General features: G+C 39.3%; 1 protein-coding gene across 1 annotated transcript in view; it reads left to right on the plus strand.

Moving 5' to 3' along the window:
* The window catches only part of TRIM4 (tripartite motif containing 4), a 50,168-nt gene extending 37,090 nt beyond the window's left edge, over positions 1-13,078 (plus strand). The window contains exon 6 of the mRNA XM_068565893.1: positions 13,041-13,078. Within this exon, the coding sequence (XP_068421994.1) occupies positions 13,041-13,051 (11 nt within the window). The 3' untranslated portion in view covers positions 13,052-13,078. The remainder of the gene's footprint in view (positions 1-13,040) is intronic.
* Positions 13,079-13,325: the final 247 nt, after the last annotated feature.

Consider the following 13,325-nt stretch of genomic DNA (forward strand, 5'->3'; position numbering starts at 1 on the left):
TTTCAGTGGGGGGGCAAGGGCCAAGGAGAATTTGCTTCAGTCTCTAGCCCTTGCTAGTCTAGTGGCTAGGATTCCTGGTTTTCATCCAGGCTACCCAGGTTCAATTCCTGGGCGGAGAACTAAGATCTCCCTTCAAGCCAGCGCTCACTGCTGTCTCTCTGAGATCAATAGCAGTAGGAAAAATGAATCTCACCCTTTAATAAAAACAAACAAACAAAAACCACGATGAGATACCACCTCATGCTATTGAGATTGCTATTATTAGACAGCAGAGAAGGGCAAGTGTTGGTAAGGATGTGGAGAAATTGGAACGTGTGTGCACTGCTGATGGGAACGTAAAATGCTGCAGCCACTCTAGCAAACAGTTTGGTGGTTCCTCAAAAAATAAAAAGAATTACAGCAATTCCATTTCTGGGTATATGCCCAAAAGAACTGAAAGCAGGATCTCAAAGAGGTATTTGTATGCCCTTGTTCATAGCAGCATAATTCACAAGAGCCCAAAAGTGGAAGCAACTCAAGTGCCCATTGATGAAGGAATGGATTAACAAAATGTGGTAAATATACATACAATGGAATATTATTCAACCTTGAAAAGGAAGGAAATTTTGACACATGCTACAACATGGATGAACCTTGAGGACATTATTCTAAGTGAAATAAGCCAGTCATGAAAACACACATACTGTATGACTCTACTTCTCTGAGGTACCTAGAGCAGTCAAATTCACAGAGAAAGAACCTAGAATGATGAATGCCAGGGGGTGGGGAATTGTTTCATGGGTGTAGAGGTTTAGTTTGAGAAGACCAAAAGCGTTCTGGAGATTTGTTGCACACAACGCCAAGGTACTTAAACACTACTGAAACTATACACTTAAAAATGGTTAAGATGGTAAATTTTATGTTATGGGTATTTTATCACAATTTTAAAAATTTATGTAAAAAACTTAGGTTGGGTTGAATACAGGGCACTCTCATCATTAATGAGATATTCATTTGGATTAACAAAAAGGTATGATCCAAAGACCTACCACAAATATACATTTTAATGGAAAAAAAAACCATTAGTCTTCCCACTAAAGCCAAGACACAAGACTACAATTACTGCTATGATTAAGCATTGTATTAAAGAATCTTGCCAATACACTAGGAAAGAAATAAGTTATCTTGAGCAGAAAGAAACCCTACAGTATTTTTCATACTTTAGAAGACCAAAAGAATCAATTTACAGTTAACAGGAGCAAACAAGTAAGCTAAAGAAATGTACAAGAAACAATACATTACTTAACAACCCAAATAACCATTCAGAAACTATAATAAAACATTAATAAATAAACTGAACATGCTAAGATAAACAGAGATAATGCACATTCCTGAGTGGGAAACTTTTAATTGCAAAGAGGTCAGTCCTTCTTCAAGTTAATCTTTGAATTCAAAATGATTCCAATCCAAATCTCTTACTGTGTATTATGGAATTTGCCAAGACCATTCAAAAAGTCAAAGAGAAAACTGTAAGAATAAACAGAAAATAACAGAAAAACAGCAATAACGAAGAACAGGTATTATCAACTGTCAGAACATACCATGAAATCCAGAAAGTTAAAACAGCATGGTATTAATTCAGAGAAAGAATCAATGAAAGAATAGTGAGTGCAGAACACAGATTTATATCTAGGAATTTAGTTTATAATAACCAGGGCATTGCAAATCAAGGAGGAAATGATGTTAGAACATTTAGGTACTCATGGCAGGGTGTGAGGCGTGAACTCTTCAAAGTATTGCTTAATTTCAAGCTTTCTAAATGTTTTATGAAATCCATGAAGTAAAGCCTTAAATATTTATTTTTCCCCAGAGTTTGTTTTACCCCTTAATCTTGGCAGGGTATTCCTATCTTGCTTAAGGAGAACATTATAGCACCTGGAGGCAAAGATGCATCCTAGTAACCCAGCACTGGAAGCCAAGATGGAAAAGATCTCCACAGCCGCCATGACCTTCCCCTTGGTGCTATTATACACAAGGAGGAAGGTGATCCAGACACTGCAGAACACCAACACGCTGAATGTCAGGAACTTGGTTTCACTGAAAGTGGCAGGCAGGCTTCTGGCCAGGAAGGCCAAGGTGAAGCTCGAGAGGCCCAAGGAGCCCAAGTATCCTAAGGAAAGTTAGAACATGACGACGGAGCCCTTACTGCCCACAATGATTAGGAGGGTAGGCTCTGAATGTGTATCCATGTCAACGGAAGGGGGAGAGGTTCCCAACCAGACAGCACAGAGGGTCACTTGAATCAATGAGCAGATGGGAATGATCAAATTGGGTGCCCCTGAAAGCAACCACTGCCTCATCTTTCTCCCTGGGGTTGTGACCTTGAAAGCCAGGACTACAGTGATGGTTTTAGCCAAAATGGTGGAAATAGCCACAGTGAACACGACTCCAAATGTCATCTGTTGGAGGATGCAGGTGGCAGTGTTGGGATGGCCAATGAAGAGGAAAGAGCAGGGGAAGAACAGGATGAGGGAGATGAGCAGGGTTCAGCTGAGAGCCCGGTTATTAGCTTTGACTATGGAGGTGTCCCTATACTTCACAGAGACGCCAAGAACTACAGCTGTGAGGACAGACAGACAAAGGGCAGTGCAGGCAAGGACCATCCCCAGAGGATCTTCATAGGACAAGAAGGTCACAGCCTTTGAGAGGCAATGATCTCGATCACTATTTGGGTACTGATGGTCTGGACACTTCATACATTGCTTTGCATCCAGCAAGAAAAACAAGGTGCCATTACCTTGGGTTCAGTGATTCTCTTGAGCTCCCCAAATATTTACATGTGGTCAAATTTCTGTAGTTCGACGCCAAATAAAGGAACATTACAGAGTGAAGAATTCTGAGTTAATGCTGTCTAGTGTTTCTTAGTATATCAAGGACCAAGGAACCTAACATCACCTCTTTTTTAATCTTACATATGCAAAGGAACATGTTCTTTCATATAAACAAAAATTACACCCAACTATTTGACTTAGATATGGGCAGAGTAGGACATATACTGGATTCATTCACTCAAAAGCAAGCGTTTATTGATAACCTGCAGTGACCTAGAGAATATCCCAACTGTGGCACATATAGAGAGGACCAAGGCATAAACACTCACTTAAGAAGCTACAAATTTACATTATTTCTGTTATCCACATCATTGCAAGCCTATGTCCTGTTCATTATCACTTTCACTCTGTTGTTCCAATTTGAATAACTTGTATTTTAACAGAATAATGAGTCTCCCTGTCTTCTGTCTTGAATCCCTCTCATCTCTCATCCATTCAGTCACAGGTATTATTGTTTCTATTATTTAAACCCTTTCATACTACTTCTTGATTCAAATGCCACAATTATTCTCATGTTCTTCTAGATCAGTGATTCTCAGACATTAGCATGCATTAGAATCATATGGGGAGCTTGTTAAAGCAGTTTGCTGGTCCCTCACCAGAGTTTCTGATTGGGAAACTCAGAATTTACATTTCTAACACGTTCTCCAGCGATGCTGATGCCATTGGTATACGTACTACACTTTGAGAATCACTGTTCTAGATTGAGTCCAAACTCCCAACCACGCAAAAAGCGCTGTTATTATCTACATTCTACCTACTTCTCCTGCAACAACTTTTTTTTTTTTTTTTGAGACTGTGGAGTAGGGAGGCTAAAGAAACCAATTCTAATGTGTACCTGTGATACTCCAGACAATTTGTTTCATATAATATCTCCCCTTCAATTTTCACAGAATCTCAGGAGGTAGGTAGATAGAAGCAACCACTTTGCAGAAGAAAACTGTTGAGGCTTAAAGAGCTGAAGTAACTACCTGAGATCTTGGAGATAGGTAGAGCAGGGCTAGATGTAGACTCGTGACCAGGGGGCTGAATTAGGGTGAGCCAAATAGGACACCCACAGGGGCAAAATTCAAGCAGGATTCTGTTTCAAGTGCCAACCCTGCCCCTGCAAGACCCCGAGTGCCTCATTAATGTTTGTACCTCCTGCACCTCACTTACCTTACCGTAGTCTGGGCCCTAATCATGTTTGTCTGATTCCAAAGCCTGTGATCTTTCCCTTACACACCTTTTGCTAGTTTTCATGTTCATTACAACATTTTCTCTTAAAAAGCTGTCATTCTCTTAGAATTACAGGGTTTAGAGAAATTTCTGTGTTTTGATATTTATCTCAATATGAATTTCTCAAGATTTAACTTCATAAATTTATCATCGAAAAGAAAACCATAGGCCAATCTCATTTATAAAATGCTAATAAATTTAAAATAAAGCCTTAGAAAAGGTTAATCAAGTACATTAAATAAATAGCACACCACAGCCAACCAGGGCTAAAATTTTTAAATGTTTTCTAACAAAAGAACTTGAAAGAACATTAGAGTCAGGCAGACCTGAGTTCACAATAGTCCAAATATTGGCAAGAATTTTATACTGAATTATAATAAACAAAAGCAAACCATAAAATTTATGAAGCTTTCCTCTTTAAAAAACTTATGGTACCATTAAATTGAGTGAAAATTACCTGTTTCCTGAAGGTTTAATGGAATCTTCAGCTCAACTGATCAGGACCTGGTGCCCTGTTGGGTGAGCAGCCCTTTGAGATCCTTCATTACTATCAAAACCTTGAAAGAAATCTACCTTCAGTTCTCAGAATGCTCCTTTGTCCTCATACCTGTGTGTCTCACACTTGTGTTCTCTTCTTCCTGGGGCATCATTTCCTCCCTTCTCCACGTAACTAACTATAAACACCTGTCTCTAGATTGAGCTTGAATCATCTCACCTGAGTAGCACCCCTTGCCTGTGTCAGGATTATCAACTCCATATTTCCCCAACAAATAATTTTAGAATACTTTTGTATCAGACTTGTGCACTTGCAGTTCATTACTAAATATTTTAAATGCGTACCTACATTTTGGAATATTTTTCTGCCATAGAGTTAATACGGTTATTATTTGTCCATAGGAAAGCTACTGCACTTTTGTGTACTTATTTAGAGACTGGACTTACCCAATTGTGGCAAAATGATCATTTTTGTCTTGTTTTTAAACAAGAGTGCTTTAACGACGGTGAAGAAAGAGTAGTTTTTAATAACCTTCAATATCTTAAATGGGGTTTTCACCCTAATCACTCTCTTATAGAATTATTTTCTTGGAGTTGATTTTTCTTACAAATGAAATTTGGAATGATTTTGCCTGATTTCAAAATGAGGGTTCTGGCATTGTTATTTAAAATTTCTTTAAGCCTACTAATTATTTCTGAGTAGATTAGGATGTTTCCAAATTCCAAATTTGTATTCTGTAAAATAAAGAGATGTTATGTAGACAGGAAGGGGGATCTATTACATAGGAAAGAGGAAGGTCATCGAGTAAAGCAGATAGAAATAAGAGGAGTTAATTAGTGAATTCAGGAGAAATTATACTTTACAGCCTGATTTGTGGATACAGGGAGAGAAAACTGGCAGAACTTTGCCGTGTTCGGTGTACTTTTGATTCCAAATGTGTGCGAAGCCCAGAACATAGTAAAAATCAGATCAAGCAAAGCAAAGGGCTCTTTTTCAGGGCACAGGATCCACTGCAAGCTGCTCTGGCAATGACCCCCCCAACTGATGACAATGAGCTTCTAATGAGAAAAACGTGCAAATAAAGCCAACACTAATTCGAAGGGAGCTAGTCAGCAGCCAAGTTTGCAAAGGGTTCATGCTGAAGAAGAGGTTGAGTTTCCCTAAAAGGATTCATTTGAGCTTGTGTGCTCCTGAGAGCTCCTGGGTACACACCTGACCTAACAGTCAATTACCCGAGAAGTAAGTCATATCCATGGCATTTTCTATTTTACACTGTCGTCACTGCTTGTAAGCAAACTTCAAGAGGCATGGAGTAGGGGCATGAGGAATTCTGCTCTTGAGGTATTCTACATCAATTTGCCAGAACTGAGCAAGCTAGACCACCTACTGCTTTTATAACTTTCCATGCTTTCACCATTGGCCCGAGGGTGAGCACAGTCAGGGGGTGTAAAGAAGTCAAGGTTGGTTCTTTCATTTAATCAAGATATATACCTCTCCAAAAGTTTGCATTTCGATGATATAATTACCATGCAGTTCTTCTTAAGGTTATCCCGAGATATATTGTACATTGCTACTATCCGAACGGAATATTTTATCATTTCATCTACTTGATTATTTTTATAAAAAAGAAAAGTCATGTATTTTTATATATGTATCTTCAATCAGGAGATTTTACATGGAAGTTTTAGCAATTATACTGTTGCAGTTGATTCTTTGGAGTAGTTTTGGTACAAAAGGATGTACTTTAATCTCTTGTATTTTTCTTTTCTATAAATATGACCCCTTTTGTTCCATGCATTGTTGTGCTGCTCAGAACTTCAATGTTAAATAACAGGAAGGAAAGTGACCAATTTATGTTGTCCACAAATTTAATTGGTGGGGGGTGTTTTCCCTCTCTCATCATTTAATTAGCTTGTCTGTTGGCAAATCCAAAATACTAACTATGGTGTGAAAAGTCTCCAGTACAAGACTGTTGTCACTTCCCATCATGAGGTCCCACCATCCCACCCTATACTTGCTGTTTTTCAGCCACATTAGACTTTTTTTTTTCAGGTCCCTGAAGAGTGGGAAAAATGTGCCACTTATTTCTGACAAGGAACTCTTCCTCCCTTTATGTAGTTGATCCAATCCTTTTCAACTTTCAGAAGTCAATAATAAAATCTGCACGCTTTGTGGAAAATTCTCTGACCTCCCAAAGTAATGTTAGATCCTCCCCCACATCTTTGTATAGTGGCCATGGTCCGTGTGGTCAGCTCTCATGTTCATCTCCTCTCCTTGCCTCTGAACTAGCAGAGCACAGGCATGATTGAACAAAGAGGGGTACCGGAATTTATCCTCAGCATATTGTACAATACAGGCTCACAGCAGCAATACAGGATGTTTTTTCATTTGTGAAATCACACAAATTATTTCTGAACACTTATTTGTGTTATGAATGGTGCTAGGCACGTGAGAAAGGAAGCAGAATAAGATACAACCTTCAGTGTGATCAGGGTTTGGTTGAGAGTAACATATACAATAAAACCAAGATACTCATAATACTGTGTATTAAGTTTCCTGGTAGAAACAGACATAGGTCCTTCTGGGATGGTCCTTAAAAATATTTTCTTGAGAAGATAATGCTAAGGGTCAAAAAGATGAGTAGGGGGCTTCCCTGGTGGCGCAGTGGTTGAGAATCTGCCTGCCAATGCAGGGGACACGGGTTCGAGCCCTGGTCCGGGAAGATCCCACGTGCCGTGGAGCAACTGGGCCCGTGAGCCACAGCTACTGAGCCTGCGCGTCTGGAGCCTGTGCTCCGCAACAAGAGAGGCCGCGATAATGAGAGGCCCGCGCACCGCGATGAAGAGTGGCCCCCGCTTGCCGCAACTGGAGAAAGCCCTCGCACAGAAACGAAGACCCAACACAGCCATAAATAATAAACAAACAAACAAACAAATAAATAAATAATAAAAAGAAACGTCGATCTTTAAAAAAAAAAAAAGATGAGTAGGAATAAACCAAAGAGAACAGTATCCTTTCATAGGGATATTAATTCATATCCCTTTCATAGGGATTGTTAACTTTAATAGTGAAATTGCTGAGTAAATGAGGGAACTTGAAGATTTCAGTTGTATTCTAGATCCTTCGCTTTTGGGGGACAAATGAGAATGTAAATGAAAGGGTGGGAAAGAAATTCTTCCTGATCGGTGCCTGTGTGATTGGAAATCTCCTTGTCTGGGCAGTGCATGCAGTCAAAGCAGCAGGCAGCCTGTCCCCACTGGGGAGCTTTCCTCCATCCAGGGCCACCGCTTTTGCTGCACACAGAGCGAGGAGTCTCGAGAAATCAGAGGAAAGACTTGTTGAAACCTGCACATGTGATCTAGTCCTGTGTAACCAGAGTGTTTCAGGGACAGCCAACAAGTTTTATTTTGAAAAAGGAACCCATTCATTGACTGGATTGGATGCTCTTCTCTACTGTATGACACTAACTCTTCCAAACGTTAGGAGCATATACTTGATTAGATGTATTTTTCCCAAATCCGTTAGGCACTAGGAAGGGAAAATTGCTCAAATTTGAAGGAAACTTAGAAAATTACTCAAGCTAGAAGGGGGGCGCTCGGTTTCTCGTGTTGACCTGGAGGAGGTCACCAAAGTGCTCATGACCCAGCTCTGTTCTAAATACCTAAGTGTCATAAATATCCAGCAACCAACCTCTTTAAATCTGATGGCCCAATCGATCAACTCTTCATAGATGGAAAAATCTTGTCCAGGTGGAGCCTGTGGGACAAACTGTCCTACTTTCACCTGAAGCCCAAGTCCATCAGGAAAGTTCCAAAAGTTGAGAATATCATACTGTTTCTCAGAGATTCTTTGCTGATCCAAATATACCTGGTCCCTAGCACTGTTGTTAAAGTGGATGCTCTTCAGAAAGGAGTGGAGCTGGAGGAGATGTGGTTGGGTGGTAGAAAGAATTCTGATGAGGACACACAACATCTGTCAGCTGTATGACTTTGGAAAGACTCTTATCCCTTTTAAACTTCAAATTTAAAAAATTACTCAATTTTTTGATAAAAAAATTGAAAAAATAAAATTTTATTATAAAAATCAAATGAGGTAATTCCTATGAAAACAACTTCATAAACTATAATAATATATATCTATGTAAATGCATATATTCAATATTATATGATATGTATATTAATTGCATATGTGATATGATATATATAGTACTATATATAGTATATACTATCAATAATATATATGTACTTAGATAAATTTTGTAAATTAACAACTGTAGTGTCAAACCCAACATAGGTTTTTTTTGTCAGTTACTTCCTTGATGAAGTGCTTGAGAACATGAGAACTGAAAAATATCTATTCACACAATTCAGAAAATATTGACCAGAGAGTCAAATTCAGCCTCATTTAGCTGTCAATATTAGTGTCTTATAACTTCACTTTACTCATTGGCAAAATGGGGATAAAATACTGTCTAAAGTAATTATACAAGAAATCATATACATATACATGAATTACATAACACATACACACACACACACACACACACACACACACACACATATATATATGCATAAGATAAAAATTTTGAATTTGCCAATATAGTGCCAGACCTGACACAGGCATGTCAAGAACTCTTGTTCTAAAAATTTCAGAATTTGTATGGAAACACAAAAGACCCTGAATAGCCAAAGCAATCTTGAGAAAGAAATACGGAGCCAGAGGAATCAGGCTCCCTGACTTCAGACTATACTACAAAGCTATAGTAATCAAGGCAGTATGGTACTGGCACAAAAACAGAAATACAGATCAATGGAACAGGATAGAAAGCCCAGAGATAAACCCACACACATATGGTCACCTTATCTTTGATAAAGGAGGCAAGAATATACAATGGAGAAAAGACAGCCTCTTCAATAAGTGGTGCTGGGAAAACTGGACAGCTACATGTAAAAGAATGAAATTAGAACACTCCCTAACACCATAGACAAAAATAAACTCAAAATGGATTAAAGACCTAAATGTAAGGCCAGACACTATTAAACTCTTAGAGGAAAACATAGGCAGAACACTCTATGACATCAATCACAGCAAGATCCTTTTTGACCCACCTCCTAGAGAAATGGAAATAAAAACAAAAAATAACAAATGGGACCTAATGAAACTTCAAAGCTTTGGCACAGCAAAGGAAACCATAAACAAGACAAAAAGACAACTCTCAGAATGGGAGAAAATATTAGCAAATGAAGCAACTGACAAAGGATTACTCTCCAAAATTTATAAGCAGCTCAATCTCAGAAAAACAAACAACCCAATTCAAAAATGGGCAGAAGACCTAAATAGACATTTCTCCAAAGAAGATATACACATTGCCAACAAACACATGAAAGGATGCTCAACATCACTAACCATTAGAGAAATGCAAATCAAAACTACCATGAGGTATCACCTCACACCAGTCAGAATGGCCATCATCAAAAAATCTACAAACAATAAATGCTGGAGAGGGTGTGGAGAAAAGGGAACCCTCTTGCACTGTTGGTGGGAATGTAAATTGATACAGCCACTATGGAGAACAGTATGGACGTTCCTTAAAAAACTAAAAATAGAACTCCCATACGACCCAGCAATCCCACTACTGGGCATATACCCTGAGGAAACCATAATTCAGAAAGAGTCATGTACCACAATGTTCACTGCAGCTCTATTTACAATAGCCAGGACATGGAAGCAACCTAAGTGTCCATCGACAGATGAATGGATAAAGAAGATGTGGCACATATATACAATGGAATATTACTCAACCATAAAAAGAAACGAAATTGAGTTATTTGAAGTGAGGTGGATGGACCTAGAGTCCGTCATACAGAGTGAAGTAAGTCAGAAAGAGAAAAACAAATACCGTATGCTAACACATATATATGGAATCTAAAAAAAAAAAAAACAAAAATGGTACTGAAGAACCTAGGGGCAGGACAGGAATAAAGACGCAGATGTAGAGAATGGACTTGAGGACACGGGGAGGGGGAAGGGCAAGCTGGGACGAAGTGAGGGAGTGGCATGGACAAATATACACTACCAAATGTAAAATGGATAGCTAGTGGGAAGCAGCCGCATAACACAGGGAGATCAGCTCAGTGCTTTGTGTCTACCTAGAGGGGTGGGATAGGGAGGGTGGGAGGGAGACGCAAGAGGGAGGAGATATGGGGATATATGTATATGTATAGCTGATTCACTTTGTTATAAAGCAGAAACTAACACACCATTGAAAAGCAATTTTACTCCAATAAAAATATTTTTAAAAAATGGATGAGAACCAGTGCATTATTTCAAAAAAAAAAAATTCTAAAACTGAGAGGGTTTAAGTGAGTGTCATGTGCATTTAGTGTTGAAGCAGTGACAGAAGGGTTTGAGGAGGCATTTAATCTGCTTTTTCATCTGATTGACCATATTTCTCGGATGATTTCCCTTCTTCCTATCATGTTTTTTCAAAAACACCTGGGTGGAGAAGGGATAGTGGTTTGGGGTAACCCTTTATATTCATGATATCACTCCAGCCTTAGTATTTCTTACACTTCCAGTTAAAATTCAGACTCTTGGGCCCCATCCCAGATCCTCTAGGTTCAGTGTGTTGGTGGGTGGAGTCAAAGACTGCATTTTTTTTTTTTTTTTGGCTGCCCCACGTGTCTTGTGGGGTCTTAGTTCCCCAAGCAGGGATTGAACCCGGGCCCATGGTAGTGAAAGTGCTGAGTCCTAACCACTGGACTGCCAGGGAACTCCCACAAAGTCTGTAGTTTTAACAAGCCCTCCCAGGTGGTTCGTATTTATACCCAAGCATTAGAACCATTTTCTAAAGAGAGAACTGGGATCCACTATGAAAAAGTGACTCCATCCAGAGCTGGAAAGTACTAAATGTTGGAGCTGCAGTTGGAGCTGGGCCAGTGGTAATGCAAGGGCTATGTGTTCTGTCCACTTGATCACGTTGCCTTCTGGGGCCGTGCCAACTCTGCAGGGCCTGATGGTTTGTGAGGACTTCTTGGGGGAAGATGAAGAGGTACGGAGACGTAGAGCCTTCTCCCACTTGCTTCTGGCAAACAAGCACTACATGACCGCTCTCCTGCTGCTCTCACCAAACCTCCAACAGCTCTGAAAGGGAACTCCTGCTGCAATCAATCCTGGCCACTCTACAAGATCATCAAGTCAATTAGCCCACCTGGAAAAAATGTGGGCTAGAAATATCCAACAATTCTTCAAAATCAGAGGAATAGAATAAGGAAATAATTATACACAGTTCTACTGAAATTCTTGGCTTAAAAAAAAACCCCAAACTCCATACTTGTAGACAGTGAAAAAAAAAAAAAAAAAAGAACATAAATTGTTTCCCATTCTATTTATCTGTGCCCCCCCCAACCCTGTTTCCATAAAAACATATTAAATCCAAAACTTACCAAAAAAATTTCTGGCTTATAATTAAAAGTGAATCAATGAGAAAGGTATAATGACATAAATTTATGAGCACATATTAGAAGGGTCTGGAATTATGCATTTTATGCAATTAAAGGTGCCCTAAGGAAGAAAAAAGGAGAAAAGGGGGAGAGGGAGACACTGGACAGAAAGTGGTGCTAGGAGTCCCTGGGCCTCAAAGCCTGGAGCAAAGTGATGACCTGTGACTCTCCAGGCCTGATTCAGACTGTGGACCCGGAAACCTGGTGACATCTGGGATCTCTGGAGGAATAAGCCTCCAAAGCTTTACAATAGATGACTTCATCCTAAGAAGCTCTGGACTGAGATTGTCTTCCACACCACAGGGGGCACCTCATCATAACAAGTCTATCCAATGGAAGCTTCCAGAATACTCACCCCCGCATTTTTCCATACTTTTAAAAAAATTTCTTGTCAGAATCCCAAACACCCTGGAGGAGAAAAAGATTTAGATTATTAGTCTAAATGTATTGAGCCTTACCTTTAACTGAGACAAAAATGGCGTGAATGCCATGAAATCAGTCTTACTATTTTTCATTGGAAGTTGTAAGGAAGCTCTCATTCAGAGATGTCTTAGGGGAAAGGAGGGTAAATGGAGGACGTATTTGAAATGGAGAATTTAGTCACTCTTACCCTTGTCTGTAAATACTAATTACTCCTTGTCTTTCTGAAGTGTTTTTGCTTGTGCATGTGTGTCTCCAAGATCTTATAACCCTCTGAGATAATCCTCCAGGGAAGCATGAGAAAACTGAAGCTGAGAAAAAGTAAGAGTTTCCTACGCACACTTTGATCTCCTAGTTAAACATTCCTTTTCATTCATCTCTTGAGCCCTTTCTCGAATTCTTAAGAATCAGGAAGTTAAAGCACCAGTGACCTCTAGTGTCTAGCAGATTTAAATAAGTCTAAGGCATGTGTGTTGAGTGAGAAAGTGAGTGAATGAATGAATGACAAAGTGGACTCACTTTCCTGTTTTCCAGCTCAACACTGAAAAGACGGGGAGATGCCACAACTACACAAAGGACAGTGCAATGAAAACACTTGCCCTGAGTTTTCACCTCAGCGAATAAAAAAATCTTGTTGTAAAGTTGAAGTTGTGCTATTTTAACACAAAAGAAAGTCTAAGGAATGTGAATCTTGGTGTCCATCAACTAAGGGGTTGACCTGAGAAAGCTGGAAAGGAAATTTGCTTTTTCAGAGGGAAATAAAATTCAGGAAGTTCTTAGGCAATAATGAGACAATTTAGGCCTCTGTTGGGAGAATTA

Source organism: Eschrichtius robustus, chromosome 16, assembly GCF_028021215.1.
Source record: "Eschrichtius robustus isolate mEscRob2 chromosome 16, mEscRob2.pri, whole genome shotgun sequence".
Classification (NCBI taxonomy): domain Eukaryota; kingdom Metazoa; phylum Chordata; class Mammalia; order Artiodactyla; family Eschrichtiidae; genus Eschrichtius; species Eschrichtius robustus.